The following is a 25,064-nucleotide window of genomic DNA, read 5'->3' on the forward strand; positions in this document are numbered from 1 at the left end:
ACATTTAAATCATGCAAAGGACAAGAGCAGCGCATGGTTTAGGTCACTCCCTTACAATACATGATTAAACATGTCAGGAATAATGTCTGTGGCAGTTTCAGTAATCTTCAGTTTTCTGACATTTCTAGGCAAATCTGTCTGTCCATTTGAGCCAATTCTGATAAACAAGAGAAGAATGAAAATTGCCTACCTTCACAAATTCAGTAATGCAATTAAACATCCTTTCCCTGAAAAGTGTAGTCATTGAAATTGTGTAACACAACATGTTCCACATCATTCTGATTTTGTGATTAACAGCTGAGGATCCACAAACAATAAAACAATGGGACTATTTGTAAGTGACCATCTCCTTGGATGTTGCATCATGTAGTCTGGTAGCAGTTTAATGACATTTAAAAGGTGCTTACTAACTCTATCATCACTTATTACCCTGATGATGGAGGCAGTAAGAACCTCTGAAACAACATAAACTTCTACCAGACTACATGGCACAACATCCCAGATGACAATCTTCTTAATACTTGCAGCTGTGAGAACCTGAAATCTCACCACAATGAGACTATTTGTTACAAACTATGCAAAAGTGCAAACATTTTGGTTGTACTTAAATGTTGCTATACCTAATAAAATTCTGTCTTGCTTAACAGTGCTATCTGAAGTTCTAAGGATATGTAACCACTCTCTACATGTAGTCCACTTTTGAATATCCTACGAGCAGTTATAATAAAATGACGAATGAGGGAAGTTATGAGGTTGACAATGAGGTGCTGCAACCTGATGGCCAAAGTAAGAACTGTTGAACAAGGCAAATTTAATACCTCTAAATGCATGCTGCAGATAATGCATGTGGATATTACGTGTATTCTGGTAAGGAATATGCCTTATTAGTTTGTTACACATAAGATAGACATAATATAAGAACAAAGTATATTCGTCACATCAAAAATAGGAAGACAATGAAAAAGTGAATGTTTTAAAACTCACTATGTCTTCAACAACCTCCTTGATAGCTGATACACTGAGAATGAATATGAGAGGAACCAGAGTTGTGTACCGACCAGTTGGGGAGACATCTGGAATTTGCTAAAAAAGAAAGTCTACATTAATATAGAGACACCACTTCCCAATTATGTGTTCACTTTATGCACACACTATCTAAATCTGATACAGATAGTAAGATTCCTTCAATCAATCACAAGACCTCTTTAACTTAGTACGACAGCACAGAAAAATACGGACAAATACCCAAGCCCTGAACAGAAATTGAACAGATGTGATGCTCACGTAAGACTGCTACTGGAATCAACACAGATCTCAAATATATTAGGTAAATTAGTTAATTGTATTTTATGATTTACATCATGTTAAAATGTCTTAGGACGTAGAAGTTGCTCATTACCTTTTGTGGCAAACTTTTCTCAGTTACTACAGAATAGAACATTTTTTAAACAAACCAAGAAATAGATATTTATGCATTACCATCTTTTTAAACCTTTATTAGCCATATATCATGGTTCATACATGTTCCAACTGCCTGTGTGTTACAGGATCATAATGCTAAACCATTCACCTTGTAGCTAAATTCCAGCAAGCAGCCCATAGTATGATTTAAATCCCACCATACATTAAGGGTTAAATCAACTATCTTTCTGTCAAGAAGACAAGACTTTTTGGACTGGCCAGAACAAATAATGTCAGTACTCGCAATCTTGTTATACTCTTCATTTATACTGACGCTGACACAAATCTCCATGATTGGAGAAACACTTTCCAATGTTTCAAGCACATACTTCAATGCACAGACAATGATTAGAGTCTGGCCATCAAGCAAAGTACATGTATCATCCACTCATATATCTGGTCTAATATGGGAAAGAATGAACGAAAGGCGTTGACCCAGTTCACTGTGCTCACTAACACTGCTGAGGGCTCCCAGTCTGTATAAGTCTCCAATGATCTTGTTCTTATTATGTGTTGCAAGCTCATTAATTTTGTCGTTCAGACATTCCCTCTTTTTACTCCTGAAATACATTGTATAGATTCTCTCCATTTGAATTAACTAATTGATCTAAATATTAATTTGGCCAACGACACCAAAACACAACAGAGCACTTCTACAGTTCCATTTTAATACAAATTTAGTCAATGTATAACAAAACTAACCTGCAACAGTGCTATGAAAAGAAAGAAACAGTTTGAATATCTCCGAAACTGCTCAAAGAGGAAGCTTGGCACAAAAGACAGGGCGCTGTATTTGGCAGTGGAGATGTGGTTATTGCAGTACCGGGTAGGCTGTAGGTGATTCACAAAGATGATACGATGTTCTGTGGTAGTCTCGTCTATAACTTCTGTGACCACAGAATTTGTTTCCACATCTTCATCTGCAAACAGAAGAGATGTAAAACCCTTTCAATATCAATGCAAGCACATACTGGCATTATTTATGCTGTCCACACGAAGCATGTAATGAACAAAGCATATATTTTATTTTAATATTTGCTTACAACACACTACTGTAAGCATATGTTACCAAACACATACCATTATAACTAGGAGGTATTTCTAAGAAATTGTAGTGAACAAGAAAATAGTAATGAGTGGTCACTTCATTTACCGTCTGAGGCATCGTGCTTCGGACCGGTGATACGGAATGCGCGCTGGTTCAAGTCTCCGGGAAAGAAATTTCTCATGAGATTTTCGACCAGTGTATGGGACCGGTGCCAACCCAGCATCATGAGAAAATTGGGGAGCTACAATGGGTAGCGTAATCCGGTCATGGAAATTAGCAATGGCTGGGGGTTCGTCGTGCTGACCACATGTCACCCTATATCTGGTTGGATGATCGTTCACCTCTGCTTAGGCATGTGAACATGAGGCCAGCAGCCAGCTAGTTGGCTTTGGCTCTCAGAGGGCTGTTACGCCACGGATTATATATAATCTAGTTAGTAGTTGTGATCTTAATCCATGACAATCCGCGCCTGCACACAGCAGGCATGACATGGCAATGACTATCAACATTTGGATGGAAGGTCCTACAGCACCCTCCCTATAGTCCAGATTTGTATCCAAAAACTTATACAACAGCGTTTCTTCCAAATGGCTTGTCACAGAAAAAAGGGCAAATAAGAAGGGGTTCCTCTTGGAGAGACAATACCAGGGAAAATAACTGATTTTTCTGTTTTCATAATTTTGCACAGATGTGTCCAAAGTACTTACACAACAGTGTGTCACAGAAAAATGGCAAATGAAAGAAAATCCCTGGGATTTTTTTAATTTTTATTTATTTCATTAAACTGTAGATTTCTTAACGGAGTATTGCAAAAAGAAACATGTTTATTTTTTATTCCCGTTGAATTTCAACGGCACTGCTAGTGACACCGAGAATTACGCAGATTTTAACGAAAATGCTGATACATTCAACGATCAAGTAGACAATGTGTAATGTTTACTAACCATTGTCTGGCAAAAGAATAAGGATAGCTGCTTATGTTGTACATTTAAACTCTGCAGTGAAATAGGCTACACAGATCACTCCTGTCTGCACTGCGTGTCCGATTAACAACCCCTCAATTTTTGCTATCAACAAGAAGTTACCGAAGATGTACGGCCTCTGCTTGACGGGCCACAGGTGAGGGAATTTGTCACCGACTCCTCACAGTGAAGGCCCGGGTTTGCTACTAGGGCAGTCAATGTAGGATTTATTTCTTCCCCAGAGACCTTCGGTTTTACATTCGTTATCAATGCCATCAAAGAAAAACAACGAGTTTTGACCAAGAATGTTCCTGGGATTGCAAAACACGCTGGTATCGTGAATGTTGCTGAGGAATGATAAAACCTTCTCTCTTTTTACGCAGCACAACTGTCTCAACAACGAACAAACCGAAGACAATAAGACTCTGTGATCTACCAAAGGAGACTGTGGGCTTCTTGATAGCGAGAAAAATACAAACATCCGCACTGGTAATAGAATTCTGGTCGATAAATCCAGAGCTAGTAACTTTACTGACTCAATCATAACGATGATGATGATAACCCCATGAACCAGAGACCTTCTTGACAAGCTAATAGTCGCTCAGCTACTTAGGAAATCGCTGCTTTTACGGAATCCGTTCATTACCGAATTCCCATCAGCCAGCCACTGTTTCCTATCCTGAGCCAGATAAATCCCATCCACACCCTATCCTATTTCTTCAAAATCCAATTTAATAATATCCTCATATCTATGTCTCGGTCTTCCACGTGGGATAATCTTCCTTTTAGGTTCTCCGACAAAAATCTGACACGCGTGACGCATCTCCCTTGCGTTCTACATGTCTTACCCATCTCATACTCCATGATTTGATCATCCTATTGATATTTTATGAAGAGTTCGAGTTATTAAGCTCCTCAGTGAGCAGTTCTATGACTCAAAACTTCATTACAATGGGAATAAACCTGATATCCTCGTACGTAAACGTAGTCAGCTCGTTAAATTTGTTCCCGAATTAGGCAGCCACTTCAAGTTTTATCTGCGGGGTTTAACGACGTTACCAGTAGCTTATACTATATAGCATAGGATGATATGGCAAATAATGAATCGGAAAGGATAAGTAAGGAAGTGGTCGTAGCTTTTTTGTGTACACCGGTATTTAACTGGAAAGACTGTGGAAAAAAACCTCAGGCGTGGTAGCTGGTCTCCAGACCAGGATTTGAACCCTGGCCCTCCTGAATACGAAGCAGAGCTCTTTATGTTGTTGTTGATGATATAATAAACGACTCATCTGAGTCTTCAAATCTGCCATAGACAATATGCAATATCAAGTATTTGACAAAATACTTAACATTAAAACAATTAATTATACGGTCTCCTCCAAAAGGAATCGGTTAATCGAAATGTCGATTTTCGGTAACGGAATCTAAGCAATGCAATCGCCTCAAAATGCGTATTGCAAATACCACAAGGTTACTAAAGATAAAGCAGCAGGTAAGGCAGCCAATTTATATGAAGTCACGACAATTTTAAAACCATTTAAGACAAGCACGTATCACCAGCCTTACCATATGCTTAACTGTTTCACACCTACTTACTAGTCCGAGACATGTTTGCCCTGCAAATCCTTATTAACGAAGCAAATCTCGAACCCATGCTGACTTCAAGTGCAAATAACTATTTCAACACTAGGCACAATTTTACTTTTCAACGGCACATTTTAGGCCGTGGAGTGTAGGGATTTCTCAGCGAGACCCCTCCATATTGGATACTGACATCACTTAACTCTCCAACTTGTTGCCAAGCTCGACACGTACGGCGCCGGCGTCCCAGGTGGCACAGCAGCGTCGAAATATGACGTCACATTATCGATATTTATACCACTACACAGCAATGAATACAGACCGCCATTTTCAAACTTGAACAACGTAGCGTCTGTTCCCGAGAATAAAAAACGGAGAACGAGTAGCTAATGAGGGTTAATGCAATTCCCTCGTTCTGTGATATGCTCAAGGTTGATTCACCCCCTCCTCATACTTCCTGCTGATGCGAGATCAATTATTATCTCGGCAACACGTAAACACGTTAACTGATCAAATGTCTGCCTCGCTTTCTTTCAACGCATTTACAGTCGGCGTAGCAAGTTAAAAAGGTGGCCATAAAGCTTGTGTTCTTGAAGACGGGCAGAAGAAACCATATTTTATGTCACGAAGTTTCGTTATAGCCTTCTAACTCCCAATCTCTCTGCAAACCCTGAATCAACACAGCACCCAAAGACCCACTAGGCTCCGCAGAAATTTAACGATCACTTAAGTTTCTCTACGTAGTCAATGTTGAACTTAGGTTGTTCTTTAAACCAGTGTTACGCAACCTTCCGCTGCACACCCTAATTTGGCAAAAATTCGTGACGGGACACCACAAATTTCATCTCACGAAAATGGGGTACGAAACTACAGATGCCCACAAAAATTTATCGCATATAATTCTTGCCCTATAACGATGACAGAATAAGAAAATATACCGTTGAATAAAATTCGGAATAATGAATAAGTCTGTACGAGTATTTTTTTTTCTGTCTGACGACAGGTCCAGGTCCATATGAACAGGATCCTTCCAGCCTTTTCTCGGACTGGGACCTGTTCATATACGTTCTTGGCAGATGATCCAGAAGTGGTTTGCCATTGCCTTCTTCTGTGTGTGAATGGAGTAATTGTTGGGATGCCACGGAGAAACCGGGGAAGCCCCCGGAGGAAAACTCCGTGTTGCCTAGATCACGGCCTTGCCCAACACAAGTTATAAATTCGGGCACCGCCGGGAATCGAACCCGAGACCCCAGGATTACAAAGCTAGTGTTCTGTTCGTGTATGAGTAATAGGGATTCTAATTACGAAAGATAAGATACTGCCTTTGCTGTGACCTCGCGTGTGGTCTTCTAGGTGTAACACCCCAGCGTCACAACCCAGAAGGCCACAATCGACATCTTCACTTTCGCGACAACTTCAAATCCCACCGCACATGCGTTCTGTGTCATTTTGTCCATCCCTTTCATTTAGGCCTAATTCGCTGTAAATAGTTAATCAACAGTACCAACAATAGATTGCACTGAGATACGAATTATTGCTTCCTGTATTTCATTAAACATATACAATAACGATAATTTTTCCAAATAAAATTTCACGCCTCAGTAACGCATATTTTACTATACGATCCCAACTTTTAAGATACAAACAACTTTGATCTTGAAGCTGTTCTTTTGTCGTGTTTAGTTAATTAGCTACAGAAACCTTCTTCGCCGGGAATCAAACCCAGGAATTTGTTGGGGATTGTGGCCTTTGTTTCTATAATCTCTTCTTCGAAATAAAAGTGATAGTGGAACCACGGTTCCGGATAATTTGACGTAAATATGTCTATACGGAAAGGAAGTTTATATATTAGCTTTATTCTAAATATTTCCTTTATACGTGCTTTACTTTTGAGATAAGTTTGATTAAGACATTGCTTATTTAACTTGAATTAGTTACGCTTAAGATGAGTCTGTGGTAGATGAATGTAATGTAAAGTAATGTAATGTAAGGTAAGGTAAAGTAAGGTAATGTAAGGTAATGTAATGTAACGTTTCCTAGGTAACAAAAATTCTGAGTAAACAGATGAGGTTTCCTAAGTAACATATCAATGAAGTTACACTTTTTCGTTTCCCTTTTTCGTAACACATTTTTGCGAATGACACTGACCCTAAAATATAGACGTATTTACGTCAAAAAAACTTTGGTCTAAGAGCCGTTTTTCTATCGTGTTTAGTTTTCAAGACACAGGAATCGAGCTCAGGACATTTTACACCGAGTTTTAACCTGTTTTCTTCCTGGTCTCAAAGAATAAGAATGTCACGTTTGATGCAAATCGGTACTTCATATTCACTCAGGCATTCAGTACGTGGTCATCTGATTTCGAAAGGATGACGTTTCGATGTGTGATTATAAAATTTTGTGAAAATGGTCCATTATCGTTATATAAGAAATCTGTTTAACCGTTGACCACTGCATCATACAACATTTCGGAGGCTGAATGTCTAGGTATTCAGGGAAGACATCTGCGAGACTAATGAGGGATAATGAGAAACTTCCTGCTACCTGAATACGGAGACTGAGCCAGTGTCTCTGGTATTTGAAACCAGAAGTGTTGGTATCACTTCGGCTGAAGGCCTCCATGACTGGTGAAGGCAGACCCTGTGCCCCCCTTTCGATCGTATAGAACTAAATTTTTCCTTTCGTTTTATACAATTTTAAGGAAACTCTAATGCTGCATACATAATCACCATGACTTGTTCTGAGAATTATCTATTATTGGTAAAAGCAGTTACATTTATTACGCTTTCCCTATCGATCTGTAGTTTTACCTAGATAGCTCAGTTCTAAATTTAACAGGCAACGTGGGTGGAGGCCGACCTAATCATCTACATGAAGGAAATTTATACGTTATTAACTCGCAATTAAACAACATAAATATGAAAGTAAAATAGCACACATATAAAATCAGATAATCTTGTCAATACAACGGACAAGTGAAGGTGATTATTTTTTTAAAAATCATTATTAGACTGCATAAAATATAAAAACATTGGTGTATCTCTTCAACATAACATTTATTCACGACTCTTACCTATCTCATTATTAACAGAGACGAGATAATTGTAATTTAATGTGCATACTTTCGACGAGATAAATAAATGAATCCATAGGTTATTCCGTACGGCTAGTACTTTTTACGTAAAACTTGAGATTTTCATGACGATGTGATAGCTGAAGATGAGAGCTGAATATTCTTAGGAAACGTTGATATTTCGCCAAGATTCCCCCTTCCATCTATGGTATATTTCTTACTTAAGAAGGAAATCGTTTCAACGAAACTCCTGGGCAAAACTGCGAACCCTAAAAATATAAATCACGTGCTCAGTGGGCGGCTGCTGATATTCTAATCAATCTTGAGTTAAAGGAACTTGCATCGTTCCACACTTGTCGGGCATTCGTAACTTCGGCTTTCGGGGATAAGCCGCGTTCCATGTTGAGGATCTCACAACGTTTGGGCAAACACTGCCGTTCCCATCTTCATGGTAAATGTTTTTTTTTGGACCAATCAAATCAATGAAAAAAAAGTTACAGTGGAACTACGGTTCCGGAGAATTAGACGTAAATACGTCTACACGGAAAGGAAGTTTATATATTGGCTTTATTCTAAATATTTCCTTTATACATGCTTTACAACTGAGATAAGTTTGATTAAGACATTGCTTATTTAACTTGAATTAGTTACGCTTAAGATGGGTCTGTGGTAGCTGAATGTAATGTAAAGTTTTATAGGTAACAACAATGCCGAGTAAACACGACGTTCCCTAGGTACACTTGTTACACTTTTTCGTTACACTTTTTTGCCGAATGACCCTTCCTTATAGACGTATTTACGTCAAAAACTAACTAAAGATGGCATCCCTCGCTCTCTAAAACCAATACTCCTTTCGAACAGAGCCTTCTAAACTTACAACTGAGGATGTGCTTACGCTAACGGGATTGTTATTTAGGCTGAAAGCCTTGATGTGTTCATAGTAAGGGATCTCGCTACTAGTGGCAGGAGACTCCCATCAGATATTATGTCCTGTGGGAAGAGAACTTTTGTTTGATTAATGACCAGATGACTGAAACCAGAAAAATTGGTACCGCATTAGCTAAAGACGTCTGCAAATGGGGGCAGTCTAGAAGGGTATCTGAAATGTCCGGAACTGAAGGCATAAAGATATGGTTTTTACCAGATCAGACGGGAAGTTTAGGACAACGATTTGGTAAAGGATCGAATGCTGTATACACATCTAGAAAAACCTCGCCGGGTAGCCTGTTCTCGTCGACGTTCCTGTTGACTAGTTGCAACGTCGTGTTATGTCTGAGTCGGAACCCAACTGCTCGTCACATAGCAGACAGCGCTCGTTTACTCCTCTAAGAACCCTCGTGAGTTGGATCTTGTGTCAAGTAGACTAATGGGTCCATAGGAAGACAGAATAGTGGGGTCCTTTCTTGGCTTCAGTATGGATGCCACGCAAGTGAATTTCCAGTACTGCCTGAGGAGGACTGCGTCAAAGACTTTCGTGAGGAAGATTATGGCGCATTTTGGGAAATGTCCCAGGCCCTGGTTCGGAATACCATTTGGATCTGTAACCTTGTCAACTTTGAGTCCCTTAATGGCCCATAGGTCCTCTGAAGGGTTGATTACTTTCAGGTCAGGTTTAAGAAGCCTTATACACACCAACCGGCCAAAAGGGTAACTAAGGGTGAAAAAGTGACGGAAGAAAGTTAGAGCAAGCACGAGGTTTTAGTGACTACGTGGTCACTAAAACATCTGACAGCAGTGATCAAGAAAGTGGCGAAGAATTTTTTTCACGTGGTTCGGAAGAGGTTTAATCTGAAAATTAAGTTTTAATTTGAAAACAACCAATATCTTTCTACAGTTGTTGACGGACCTTGCATACAATTGTACAATACGATATACTCGTAAATTTCAACGCACGGGAAAATAAATGTCATGGATTGAAAGTACGCATATTCAACTGCTGTCTTGGCATCCCGAAATAGAAATAAAATTGAACTTTTCGAACACCGCAGGCCGATACATGCAACTTATGAATTCTTCACGAGATCGATTTAGGTAACTGTAGAAGGTACGTAACCTACTCCACCAGGGTTACACAAACAGGTGTTCGCAAGATCACTACAGAACACTTATGAAACGTTTTAATTCTTCAACAAAACTGTTTCCCAAGAATCCAGTTCCAAAATATGACCGCTGAAATTCCCATCTACACCTTACGAGTTAAAGGCGATTCAGGTCGTGTATTGTCTTCGGCTGAGATGTGTAAATGGCCTAACGAGGAGACAATTCAAGTTCGCAACAAATCATACTTCAATTTATTCTTCGAAATGTGCACCTAATTAATATTTCAAGTAAACAATTCAATACACAAATTAAATTCAACCAAAATTTCCGCAACTACAAACTTGACAAATGTTGTAAGCGGCCAGACGGAGAAAAATGAAAAGTTTCGCTGATGGTTCTGTCTGTGCTGTTGGAAATGTTTATTCGAACACTCCCACAACAACCAGTCTCTGAAGATTTACAGACGCCTACAGTCCTCTAAACCGCCACGGTGGTCTAGTGGTCAGAACGCTAGCCTTGTAATCCTTGTAATCCTGGGGTCCCGGGTTCAATTCCCGGTGGTGCTCAGATTTATAACTTGTGTTGGGCAACGCCGTGGTCTAGGCAACACGGAGTTTTCCTCCGTGGCATCCCAACAATTACTCCATTCACACACAGAAGAAGGCAATGGCAAACCACTTCTGGATCATCTGCCAAGAACGTATATGAACAGGTCCCAGTCCCAGTCCGAGAAAAGGATGGAAGGATCCTGTTCATATGGACCTGTCGTCAGACAGAACACTAAATAAATAAATGATGGCCACGGTGGTCTAGCAGTTAGAACGCTGGCCTTGTGATCCTGGGGTCTAGGGTTCGATTCCCGGCGGTGCCCGAATTTATAACTTGTGTTGGGTAAGGCCGTGGTCTACGCAACACGGAGTTTTCCTCCGTGGCATCCCAACAATTACTCCATTCACACACAGAAGAAGGCAATGGCAAACCACTTCTGGATCATCTGCCAAGAACATATATGAACAGGTCCCAGTCCGAGAAAAGGATGGAAGGATCCTCTTCATATGGACCTGTCGTCAGACAGAACACTAATAATAATACAGTCCTCTAAATGACCCCATCTGAATACAAAAGTAGCTCAGCCTGAAAGGGGACCCAAGCTTACAGGGGAATACACTACAATACACGGAAACAAACTTCCGGGTTCCATAAAAGCTGAACAGCTATTAGCGTCACTGCTTTCTGTAATCAGTTAATGAAAGAACCTTGCAAATAAGCGAAGTGTCACTATTCAAAACCTGATGATTAGCAGAATACGAGGGCAAAAACGTAATTTAAACAATCGGCACAGACCGTAGTAAATCAGCAGAGGTTTGCACTAACCGATTTTTTTTAATTTCATCCGCTACGTCACGAGAAACATTTGGATCGAGCCCGATGTTTATCTCAAAATGTGTAACCGACACACCATCCAAGTCCGAATCCCGATTTATACACAATCTGCCCTGACTATCGTATAATAAATATACACTTCTTTTAATGCATAAATGCAAAGTATTCCACGAACAAACTATTTAACGAAACTCTTTCAACATCTGGGATTATCTTGGCGTTTGAGGAATGATACAAAGATATCGGATGCGAAGTTTATAAGGTGTTACCTCGAACTATTTCTGTACGAAAATCGCGGAGAAAATCAAGTCGGCCGGATATGTTTTTGGGGCCCCACAAAATCACGTGCATAAGATAATCGAAACTGTAAATACGTTTTTCTGCGAGAAAAATAAATGGCCCGAGAAAGCCTGAAATGTTCTACATAAAGTCGGATTTCTACTATTATTACCAGACCGGAAATCGGCCCGGACCCGAACACTATCTGTGCTACGAGGCCATTAGCAGCAGTGTTTTCTGGGTCATACACAGTTCTCAAATTTCGATCTCCTTAATACACAGGAATTCTGTCGTCTGGTTTGGCCTCGTTGCCGTTGGCAACCGTTCCTTAGACTGACGCTTCTAGCTGCTATAGCTAATTTCGTATGTCTGTACATTTCATAGCACGACAGGCCATGCAGCTGTGCTATGAATATTCTTTGCGATATGTTCTCATATAAATGTGAAAAATCTAGGGAAATTTATCCTACACGTGTATCTTATTCTGCCTTGTATTTGGGACGTCCTTCCTGGCAAGTGACGATAGAGTACTCGCAACGATCTCTGCGGCTTCCTTACCTCTTAAAATTCGTCGTACAAAACATGTATTTGAGAAAACATACTTAAATAAAGCACTGAACACGATCGATGGTCTGAAGCTTTCACGGCGACTAAGTATAATGAATTCTTCTAGGGCTATCAGCAGTGTCAGGTGGTTGAATGGAGAAAACACCTAAGTTTCGATAACCATCTTCGTCCTCGAGGAGAAACAAGGTTCTCGATGGTGTTCAACCATCTGACACGGCTGGAAGCCCGAAAAATTAACTACGAGGTGCGATCGGAAAGTTTCAAGACTGTGTCAATAGCGGGCGAACCGGATGTAGTACGAGCTTCTGCAGCTATGGGGTGCGGCCTACATTCATAGTGAATCAGTATGCCAGCCGGCATCATCGAATTAGCATTTGTTTCTTAGTTACGGGCGTTTTGGTAGTGCATTACACCGAACCTCCTGCGATTTCGGAATGGCGGATTTTCATGAACAAATCAAATTTTGCCAAAGACTCGCCAAAACGGCTACGGAAACCTATGAAATGCTAAAGCAAGCATTTGGGGAGTCCGCAATGGGTCGTGCACAAACTTTTGTGTGGCATTCACGTTTTAAAAATGGCCGAACCTCTGTCGATGATGACGAGCGTTCTGGACGACCATCTTAGAGCACAACGCCCGAAAATGTTACGAAGATTCGGCAGGCCATTCACGAAGATCGACGTCGTACCATCAACGACTTGTGCGACATTGTTCGGATAGGCTATGGGACCTGTCAGCTGATTCTAAAGGAAGAACTCCACATGCGACGCATCCTGTCTGAGGACCAGAAGCAGAATCGACTTCTCGTTTGTCAGGAGCTCAAAGATCTTGCAAGAACCGACCCCAACTTCCTTTCCAAGCTCCGTGTGACTTCTTCCTCTTCCCAAAGATGAAAATTCAGCTAAAGGGAAGGAGATTTGAGACGATAGAAGAGATTCAGGCAGAATCGCAGATGGTGCTTGACAGGCTGACAAAGAAAGATTTCCATGGATGCTTCCAGGCTTGGCAGCGGCGCTGGGATCGTTGTGTTCACTGCCAGGGGAACTACTTCGAGGGTGATGGATGAATTTAATACCTGAGATAAGTGTACGGGTTTTTATAGGCGCAGTCTTTAAACTTTCCGATCGCACCTCGTATATATTAAACACGATGTTTCTTCGATTCTGGATTGTTATGTTTTTGGACCTAGTTCGTCGTCTATGACTGGGATTAGCTCATTCTAAAGGACCCCCACACAGCAGGTGCCCCCTTCACTACAACCATCGGAAGACGAGGATAGATCCAGTCCTCGAAACGTTGTGTGTTTTATAATATCATATGATGGGAAAGGCCCAAAAAGCCAACCATCCACACTTTATTTTTTGTTTATTCTCGTCGCCAGAGCCTGCTTTGGGTCTCGGTGCACCAAGAAAAGACACTCAGTCCATTCCTGGCACATGTCCTATCTGCCAAGAAGTAAATTATGCTGAAATATATTAAATGTTGGAAATATCAATGGCGTTCACTATTTTCCTCATGTTTGATGCAACCCGGTGAGGCGTTGTCGATTTGTTTGACACAGGAGAATCGGGAATTGTATCCCAAAACACATGATAGGATGTTAAGTAATAAGGACCTAACTTTCCAACAGGGCCTATATAGCCAAAAGGGCATAAATGACACAAAGGCCAGTTTTGTAAATGTACGTTAGGTTAGGTTACATTAAGTTGGGTCATGTTACGTTGGGCGAGGTTTGGTTGGGTTAGGTTAGGCTAGCTTAGTTTACGAGGGCTTGGCGGATTGATAGGTTGGGCTGATTGTTTCCAAGTACAGTGTGGGCTTCAGTGGCCGAAAGGGCATAAATGACACAAAGGCCAGTTTTGTAAATGTACGTTAGGTTAGGTTACATTAAGTTGGGTTGGGTCATGTTACGTTGGGCGAGGTTTGGTTGGGTTAGGTTAGGCTAGCTTAGTTTACGAGGGCTTGGCGGATTGATAGGTTGGGCTGATTGTTTCCAAGTACAGTGTGGGCTTCAGTGGCCGAAAGGGCATAAATGACACAAAGGCCAGTTTTGTAAATGTACGTTAGGTTAGGTTACATTAAGTTGGGTTGGGTCATGTTACGTTGGGCGAGGTTTGGTTGGGTTAGGTTAGGCTAGCTTAGTTTACGAGGGCTTGGCGGATTGATAGGTTGGGCTGATTGTTTCCAAGTACAGTGTGGGCTTCAGTGGCCGAAAGGGCATAAAATCCCCAATGGGCCGAATGGTCAAAGGGGCCTAAATGGTCAAAAGGGCTTAAAATGTCCAGAGGGCCTAACCGGCTCAAATGGGCTAAAAGGGTCGAAATGGGCCAAAGGACAGTTTTGTAAATGTACGTTAGGTTAGGTTGGGATAGGTTAGGTTAGGCTAGGTTAGTTTACGGGGAGTTGAGTTAGTTTAGGTTAAGTCAGGTTGGGTTAGGTTGTTAGGTTTAATTGGGTTACGTTAGGTTAGGTTAACTTAGGTTGGTTTAGTATACGTTAGGTTGGGTTAGTTTAGGTTGCGTTGGGTTAGGTTAGGTTAAGTTATGTGAGGTCGGATCAGTATGGGTTGAATTATGTTAGGTATGGTCCACGAAGTTGAATTTTTAAAATCACATTTTGCCCATTTATTGTTGCCCACATTTCTTCCGAACTATAGGTATCTTAGTTAATATACTCAAGTCACGTTGAGGTCACTGATAAACGAAGGAGAGAGCAGGGCCACCTCAAAAAAGTTCAAGGTCGTTATTTCTCACCCCTCTATCTGCCGAACTGTAAGAATCTGATGTACCATATTCATGTCAATTTGAGGCCACAAATAGATCAAGGTCTTCTATAAGCCACGAAGAAATTACACCAAGGGTTTGCTGGATAGAGGCTTCTAAAATATCCACGGTCATATCTGGTTAATTTTTTCTCACCCTTATATCTGGCGAACCGTGAGCACCTGAGTTACCATACTCACGTCAATTTGAGGTCTCGTATCAGGTAAGCTCATGTCAAGGTCACGACAAAATCAGACCACGGGTTTCCGAGATAGAGGCCTTCTAATTTATCAAGGGCATCTCATGATGTTTTCCACACGCTTATATCTGCTAAACTACGAATACCTATTTGCCAATATTTATAGAATTTAGTTGTCAAATAGAGGACAATGTCGTGTCAAGGTCATGACCAAATGAACCCAAGGATTTGCAGAGTAGATCCTACTAAATTTTTGTGATCATTTTCGGTTATTTTTTTCTCACGCGTATATCTGCCGAACTGCAGGTACGTGACTTACATTACTTATGTATATAATAGGTCAGATATAGGTCAAGGTCGTATGGAAGTCACGACAAAATCAGTCCTACTGTTTGCGAGATATAAGTTTTTTTAATTTCTCAAGGTCATATCTTCTCACACTTATTTCTGCCAAACTGTAAGTAACTTGTTGGCCATACTCATGTCATAATGAGGTCGCGAATAGGTCAAGGTCATTTCAAGACCACGACAAGATCACGCAAACCGTTTGGGATGAAGGCCTGAAATATTTCAAGAAGTAAAATTCTTTCACGCATATACTGAAGGAATCTGAGTGACCTTCCTCAAGTCATTTAGAGTTCACAGATACTTCAAGGTGACGTGAAGGTCACATTATAAACAGTGGCTAACTTAGATTGGGATAGATTACGTTTGGTTACGAAAAACATGTCAGGATAACCGGTCTCTGGGCCGAGATCTGATTCTGTGGCCCCTCAAATACTTGGGAGAAGAGCTAACCACTCGACCACGATGTTCGGTAAAATACAGGAAGGGTAGAGATTATGGAAGCAACTTCGCAGGAATGATCGTATGAGTAGCTTGTAAAACTTAACCACAGCAACTCTGAACAAAGTTTTGCGTGTTTTACTAAATTACACTGGATAAAAAAATACTCAAACACAAAACAGCTTCCTTCTTTCCGACGATCGGTTTACAGTCGTATTTCCTGGTAGTCAGTATCAAATCCACTCTATTTATGGCATAATCCATGATTCATATTTGACAATGCCACGTTGCGTGCGAGAAGATAATATAAGATAATTTAATTTGTATGGACGTCACTCTCTGTCGTCTCTTGATGTCAAGCCAATCTGACAGGACCCATAATACACCGTCAGGATGTTGACTCCGTGGCTGAAACACGGCAGGTTGCTGTCCAATCAGAATTAGACACTGGAGAGAACAGGAAAGCAAGATAATACCTGCTAAAACATGGCATAGGAATGAAAATAATTTGGGCGGAACATCGGCTTCCTTTACCCCTAGCAATACCAAGGCATTTTTCATTCCGTCGTTTACCAACGGGAGGGATCATTTGTGACCAACACACAAAAATTAGTTTTTCACCCCAGCTTCTTTCCATATCTCTTCCAATTCATTACTCACTATCATCCTCTCATTCGACGCTAACATACACACACAGCAGTCGATGATCGTGCTTCTTATTCTCGTCTAAGAAACTGAGGGCACTGTGGAAGATTTAGTGCCGCAAAATCAATAAGAGTGTAAGACAGCCAACGGCTAACCTACAGTACTCCGTTTCGATGAGCAGTTCCTTACGATCTGATCTAATCTTCCTAAGATTTTATGAGGAACCAACAACTGAACCTCAGTGCCGATTTAACATCAGAAGTTTCTCTTTGGTTTGTCATGATGCACGTAACAAACAAGTGAAAAAATTATTTTTGGACTTTGTCCGTCGTCTAAATTACAAGTACAAGTAGCCCTCGATTTGCGCCGGTTTAGAATAACGCCGATTTTGAAACCAACAAGTCAAAAAGTAAAAAAAAGAATTTACTATTATTTATAACGTTTTACAATGTTTCTCGTACTGATTCTTATACTAAATCGTAATTCCTACATCGCTGATTTTGAATAAAAATTATAAATGCAGTCATCTCTGCAATTACGTAAGTTTCGTTAACGCGAATTTGCTCCAATGAGATCGATGAATCGGTAAAAGCTGTTTGTGAAATGCAAACTTTTGAATATGTGAGTTTGCTCTTATGCAATTTCATTCCTGGCGCTTTAAACTTTCAAAGGACTGATTTACGAGGTGCGATCGGAAAGTTTCAAGACTGTGTCAATAGAGGGCGAACCGGATGTAGTACGAGCTTCTGCCACTAGGGGGTGCGGCCTACATTCATAGTGAATCAGTGTGCCAGCCGGCATCATCGAATTAGCATTTGTTTCTTAGTTACGGGCGTTTTGGTAGTGCATTACACCGACCATCCTGCGATTTCGGAATGGCGTGTGCATCAAATTTTGCCAAAGACTCGCCAAAACGGCTACGGAAACCTATGAAATGATAAAGCAAGCATTTGGGGAGTCCGCAATGGGTCGTGCACAAACTTTTGTGTGGCATTCACGTTTTAAAAATAGCCGAACCTCTGTCGATGATGGCGAGCGTTCTGGACGACCATCTTCGAGCACAACGCCCGAAAATGTTACGAAGATTCGGCAGGCCATTCACGAAGATCGACGTCGTACCATCAACGACTTGTGCGACATTGTTGGGATAGGCTATGGGACCTGTCAGCTGATTCTAAAGGAAGAACTCCACATGCGACGCATCATGACAAATCGCCAGCGCACACCGCCCTCAAAGTTCGGCAGTTTTTGGCCTCAAACACTATGGCCGTCATCCCGCACCCTCCTTATTCGCCGGATTTAGCTCCGTGTGACTTCTTCCTCTTCCCAAAGATGAAAATTCAGCTAAAGGGAAGGAGATTTGAGACGATAGAAGAGATTCAGGCAGAATCGCAGATGGTGCTTGACAGGCTGACAAAGAAAGATTTCCAGGGATGCTTCCAGGCTTGGCAGCGGCGCTGGGATCGTTGTGTTCACTCCCAGGGGAACTACTTCGAGGGTGATGGATGAATTTAATACCTGAGATAAGTGTACGGTTTTTTTTTTTTTAATATAGGCGCAGTGTTGAAACTTTCCGATCGCACCTCGTAATCTCTGCGGAGGTACCGGGGTTATTTTTACTACGCGATTTTCTATAGGTCGGCGTCTTACATGAATGCAACTATCGCATAACAGCAGAGATGACTGCACGCATCAATCACATGAAATAATCGCAGTCAATCGCGGGGACCAACGAATTGCCGATTGTAAGTGTATAAAATATATTTCTTAAATTCCCTTTATTTTATTTACGTTATTTCAGAGCTTTAAACGTAATGCCATTATATTACTCGTCAATGTCATTGACTTCCCATTGATTTACATTATAAAAGAGTTTCAATTTACGCCGGTTCGTCCAGGAACACAATGTTTCGGAAGCTTATTCTCCTTCCGTCTAAAAGTAAAAAAAGGAAATCGGCAGGCTGTAAGGCATTTCACTGTAAAAACCTTATTCTTCCAGATATATCTTATGCGGGTGATTTGATATCGACCTCATCGAATTTAATCGATTCTTATCGAATTGTGCTCCTATCTCTCTTCCGTCGCCGCCGTTGTATTCTTTTCCTGTTTCAATTGCATTCCTTATCGACACAACGGATTTTAGTCCCAACTTTGTCTTCCATTTTATATTTTGTCACTGATAATTATAAATGTTCACTTGGGAGTATCCTTATTTTCCTGGTATTTCTTACATCAAAACGTTGAAGGCACATCTCCCCTGAACAACGACATTTCATCAGCATCAGTATACCATCAGAAACGCATTACGACGCCTCATTCATTTTCTTAAAGTTGGCTAAACATGCAGTGGTTCAAAATAAGAAACTGTTAATTAATAGAAGTTGAAAAGACGAAAAAAAAACCTTATTATAATTTTAGTACATTGCACAGCATTGCGTCAAACAAAGACTGACAAATACACAAATAAATAAATCAAAGCTTGAGTCTTGGGGAGAGGGACCTCAAGCAGAAAATGCTCATGACAGAATTAAGTTTCGTATTATAAAGCTACTACAAACTAAACAAAGTCTAGCAGGACGACTCACAATGTGACACAGCTGTGGGTGTACAAATGTCAGAAATAAATTACGTTTTGAGTGCAACCGCTACTACTGGACAGAAAAGTCATTGGTGTTGTGTATACAGCTCAATAAAAGCGAAAAATCATGGGAATCTTACCTGTTGTGTCCGCGTCGAAGTAATTCGCCTTGAAGTTACCCAGTTCAATTTGCTCGTTATCACTGCGCATGTCTCGTAGCGCGGCTCGGTCATGTGACAACGGCACAGCGGATGTGGTGATGAAGTGTTGCAGCGGTTGGGGTCAGGACCAAGTGGTTCGCCTGAACACGGGGTCAGAAAAAAGCATAAGCGAGCCACCCGCTAACCCTCAAAAAGCAAAGCACACAAGCAACATAATCCATAACAAAATCACATGCTTATCTACAAGGGAAACAGCGGTTTAGTTTAGCTAGCAAACAGCTTACAGCGAAAATAATCTACACATGTAAACTGTTTCTTAATCACACATTACATGTTCACTGAGAAGATCATGAATTTGAAAATGGCTATCCTTCTGGGTTGTTGCACCATGTCGTTTACCAACGTTTCAGAGACCCTGATGATGAAGGCAGCAAGGACCTCTGAAACGATGGCAAACTTCTGCCTGACCCAGAAGACAGCCATCTTCGGACTCACCCCCAAATCCTACTTAGATCATGAATTGATTTCTTATTCACTAACATGGTTAAAGACAAACGACACGATCTTTATAAAGAGCCAGTCTCATTCTAATTGCAAATAATTACCTAATTAAATGGCAAGCATCTATTAATTTGGTGTCTTCGAGTTCAGTGGTCTTGGGAGAATGTGCTGCAGTTTACAATAACAAAGACGCGCACACAATCGAAGAGTTGCAATAAGAAATGTTGGCAGCAGTGATCAGCGTCAGTGAAGAAAAACTGACTGTAGTTGTGCGAAATTTACGATGTTGGCTCCAGATGGTGTTGGCCGTCGATGGTGCACACAGTGAAAACGTTTTAGAGTCGCTCTCAACCAAGACTACTGAACTCAAAGTGATGTTTGCTGTGTAGTTAGGTAAATGCATCCTACGAAATCAAAACCGGAGTGTCTTATTACAGAAATTCTGTATATAGCATACAACTGCTCGTTTTAATTCATTTATATGTACAGCTTTCGCAGATAAGCCGCATCGAATGATGAAAATCAATCGTTTCGAAAAACATTGCAACCGCCTTCTTCAAAGTGGGTAATGGATGGCCAACGAACCAAAAAGCTAACTAAGGGCGGAGTCCTGCGCAAGCGCAAGGCATCGTCCCTTGCTAGGTAACACCATTCCTGCGTACGAAACGCATTGCTGGAAATGGTAAACAGAGCCTTGTAACTAAAACGGGAATTTGCTTATGCTAACGGGGTTCTGTCGTGGCGGAAGCCTCGACCATTCAAACTTGGGTCTGTCGCTGCTGATGGGAGGTCATCCCGTCAGGCAACTTGTCCAAAAAATTTGGTTCTCTGAGGTTTGAACCCAGAGTGGTAGGGGACGTTTCGACTGAAGGCCTCTGCGGCTTGGGGGAGATCACTTCAGCTGAGGGCCTCCGCGATCGGGGGTGGCGGTCCGTGCCCCTATTAAGTTATACCCTGGCATTCGCCTTACAACTGAGGAAAAGCACGGAAAACCTCGGTCAGGGTAGCCGAGTGGACTGACCACTCGTTGCGCCGACTTGGTAATGGATGGGTGTTTCTGGCAGCCTTATACAGAGTGAGTCAGAAGTATGTTTACAAACTTTGTGTGCGCGTTCCTGGATCAAAAATAAGAAAAAATGTTCCTATGAAAATAGGGTCGCAAATTTTTCATTTTCGAAATAATAGCCAAAAATAATTTTCAATGTATGCCTTTATTGCCATCGCTGAGGGTACTCTTCACTGAGAATTGTGCTGGAATTCCGTCTTGTTGTCTTGTTGTATTCAGTGGTGCATCTTCAAGGAGACGTGGCAAGTGTCTTCTTAAGAATCGCCGATATGAAGATCCTCTTAGACGCGATGGAAGCATGTGTGGACCAATAAGCATGTCGCCAACAATTGAAAATCTTTGCTGGAAGCTGGATTCACTTTGATATAAAGTCAATTCATTGAAACTTATTTTTGGCTATTATTTCGAAAATGAAAAATTTGCGACCCAATGTTCGTAGGAACATATTTTCTTATTTTTGATCCTGGAACACGCACACAAAGTTTGTAAACATACTTTTGACTCACCCTGTATAGGTGCGGCAGAGCGGGCTATTGGACAGCAGTCCGTTCTTCCTCTCCATCAATCAACAACATCAAATACCAGCTCTCTTGTTGCCCAGAACACCCAACCATTACATACTCACTCTGATAATGGAAATTGCGATGTTTGCCGAAACGTTGAGTAAAATTCGACGCGGATCATCTCTGAATGCCGAAGGACCTCTGAAACGTCGGCAACAGCCCAGAAGACAGCCTTCTTCATACTCGCCGTCGTGAGAACATAAAATCTCACAAATTAACAAAAATATTTAATTACATGAACACCTTGTAATCGGCAAATGCGTGCTCGTTGAATGGAATGGCGGTTCTAATTGTTTTATCCCGTATAATTAACAAATAATACGCACTTAATGCATGTAACATTGGAAATAAACACACCAACTGTGAGATATAAAAATCAATTAACCAAAGCCTTCACATAGGAGGAACACGTCAGCACCAATAAGAGAATATAAAAGACTCGATCGATTAATTTCAAAACGAACATCATTTCCACAAACCTTACAGGTAAAAATGTGATAACATGATGATGATGATAATAATTATACTACTACTACTAACAATAACAACAATAATAATGCTCACCACGTGGAACACAAGTAACACATCAGTTAATAAGCAACAGAATCTTCTATTCTACCATAAAAATTTGTGATTTGCTGTCGTCAAAAAATGACGTTATCAAACAATGTCACGTTATTTGTTTACTCGGCATTGTTGTGTTGGTATGCCGAGTAAACAAATAACGCTTCTCATTCCGTATTAGGCAAGGGTGGGGTTGGACGTTATTTAACAAATAAAGAAAAGCAAAAGAAAACCTACACTGATAAACGAAGTATTAAATATCAACAGAAACCGATAGACGAAAAACGCGAAATTATCGAGAAAGAACGACTCTAGAGAAAGCGCTCCGAAAGGAGCGCGTTGTTTTAGTCTTATAAAGAATCTAACAAAAGCACGTTACAAAACAAATGAACACCTAATGCGTTAATCGGCAAACTATTTATAACATGTGTTTATACAGATGCACACGCCGGTTGCCACATTACTACAGGTAAATACGCACACAACAGCCATTTCAGACATGCCAAAGATCTGCAGTGGCAAGGCACAAAAATAAACATTGTTTTACCAACAATTTCTTGAGAGTAAAGGCAGTTTGCAGCACATCGGTCCACACGAAACAAAAAGTCTTTCTAATGACACGCGCACTTTAACTAAGAAGCCACCGTATCTTTCTTTAGGAACTATTTTGTGTTTTAGGACGACGTAATGTGAAACTGTATTTCCTTCGTGATAGTTTTGCACTCTATTATCTTCGTCAGACAGCCATTTTACAAGTTAGTTGCGGTATCAAGAGCTGTATCTGGGTTAATACAGCGCCTGTCTCTGGAGGGATGCAGCAGAAAGCATCTGACAACGGGGTGACGTTTCTCGCCGTTTGTTCGGCGAGAGACGCGCATCGCCTCGGCGCTGGTTCCAACGATACTACTGCTGCTGCAAGGAGCGAGGGCAGGGGAGGTTAAAGGGCAGTGCCCAACTATCATCGGCGAAAACATTACATACACGGATTACGGGAAAGAAACTAAGCTATTATAGGCCGATTTAAACATTTATTCCTGGCCTCTACCTAAATCCAATGTACGTCAAAAACGTCGCTGTTTATTCTGAAAACGAAACAAAACACATCTCACATCGCCGGTTCCATGACAAAACCGCACACGAAAATTGCGCACAGAAAGAAGATCACTGTCATAAATGCTCACACGAAAATTACTCACACGGACAAATGCTCACACGTACGAATGCCCATATTCACAATACTATAAGTAATCGGAAGCGTTAACTGGTTACCGTAGTAAACCGACGTTTCGGAATCAAATTCAATAAAATCTTCTCGGGCAATCAGCCGCGTTAACGTGGCTGATTGCCCCAAAATATGTTATTGATGCAGTATTATTATTGACATGACCAAAGAATATGTTTATGCCACTTCGTTTCGGGAGCTTCAGGTTGAAAATGCGTGTTCTGTCGGCCAATAATTGAGATTAACATCTTCTATCGGACACAAAAGAACAGGCACTTTCAGCTGAAGATGGGAGCAGAGCCAGCTCCCGAAACGTACTGGCTTCGTTTCCAAAATATTGAACGATGGATCTAGTCCAGAGAAACAGCAATACTGAAGTAGGATTTGATTTTTTCACGGAGGTGAGTCTGAAGATGGCTGTCTTCTGGGTTGTTACGCCGTGTAGTCTGGTAGAAATTTACCGATGTTTCAGATGTCCTTGCTGCCTCCATCATCAGGGCGATGACTCAAGCAGCAAGGTCCTCTGTAACGTTGGTAAATTTCTACCAGACTACACGGCGCAACAACCCAGAAGACAGCCATCTTTTTTCACTCTTTTCTTTGTTACTGTGGCGTTCAATGGTATGACCTTTCGGAGTGTTGATGAAGAAATCGAGGAATTCAGGAGTCAGTCGCTGCATCCCCAAGAAATTTTGAAACTGAAACGGGTTACAAACTCAAGAACCTCGAGAATATAATTTACGTCATGTCAAATACATATTTCAGACAAACTGTGAATGTTCAGTGGGTGATTACCTTTTTATTAATGTTAATATCACATAAAGACGAACAATTTCATGTTGCAAATGAACATGTCTGGGCGTGTGAGTAAGAATGAAATTTGTACAATGTGAGACAGATGGGAAACCTGTCCTTGGCTAACACCAGCTGTTTAGAGGGAAATGAGAACCAACTGAGTTACTATCTCTGGGTGTAAGCACATTCATATTTCGCCGGACTGTTGTTTATTCAATTACTTAAGGACTTTATACCAGCCGATGATGTTATAAGATACCACACGTCCTTCAGGTTTCTGTGAGACAATGGACACTTACAGGAAAATGCCGGGAGGAAACGAAGACCATTCACACCTCAAGTCAGGACAGTCGGTCTCGACCGAAACGGGAGAGGTACCTCTGGAATACCTGCACGAAAAAGTTCGTAAGCGGAAACAGCATGGTTGCGCAATGCTGTTCGTAGAAAGCAAACATGTCTGTGCGTTGTCTTCTGCCCACACACTAGAATTCACGCTCGGCGCATGAATGTGTGCGTTTATCTGTTACCATAGGACGTGAAATTGTCTGATACTGAAACCAACTGTCTGTCTGAAAAACAGGGATTCGAACCCGTCACTACAACGTCTGAGCGGCATTCGAGTGCAAGTCACTGAAATCGAAAACATTTAACTTCAAACGAAATTAAGATGACGGCCTTCAGGGATAATGCGCCTTAGTCTCGTAGAAGTTTACAGACGTTACAGAAGTACGTACTGCCTACATCACCATAGCGATCAGCAGGGTAATTGCTCTGATGATGGAGGCAGCACGCACCTCTAAAACGTCGGTAAACTTCTACGAGACTATT

At 41.2% G+C, this 25,064-nt stretch overlaps 1 protein-coding gene across 26 annotated transcripts in view; it reads right to left on the reverse strand.

The window, feature by feature from the left end:
* The window catches only part of ATP8A (ATPase phospholipid transporting 8A1), a 95,963-nt gene that overhangs the window by 60,569 nt on the left and 10,330 nt on the right, over positions 1-25,064 (reverse strand). For 20 of the 26 annotated variants that reach the window (XR_015538706.1, XR_015538708.1, XR_015538709.1 and 17 more), the window contains exons 2-4: positions 19,505-19,665; positions 2,164-2,381; positions 985-1,083 (exon numbers count right to left, since the gene is read on the reverse strand). Coding sequence is in view for 21 of the 26 variants with exons in the window: in XM_022061037.2 (XP_021916729.1) it covers positions 985-1,083; positions 2,164-2,381; positions 19,505-19,574 (387 nt within the window). In the remaining 5 variants the exon portion in view is untranslated. Of the gene's footprint in view, positions 1-984; positions 1,084-2,163; positions 2,382-5,067; positions 5,240-19,504; positions 19,666-20,130; positions 20,308-22,219; positions 22,317-22,766; positions 23,067-25,064 lie in introns of those variants that run through there. The other 6 variants (XM_087360854.1, XM_087360847.1, XM_087360852.1 and 3 more) reach the window with 6 other exon arrangements.

This window comes from Zootermopsis nevadensis, unplaced genomic scaffold (assembly GCF_977971745.1).
Source record: "Zootermopsis nevadensis isolate Lab colony 2312 unplaced genomic scaffold, Znev_1.0 Znev_ptg000050l, whole genome shotgun sequence".
In the NCBI taxonomy this organism is placed as follows: Eukaryota; Metazoa; Arthropoda; class Insecta; order Blattodea; family Termopsidae; genus Zootermopsis; species Zootermopsis nevadensis.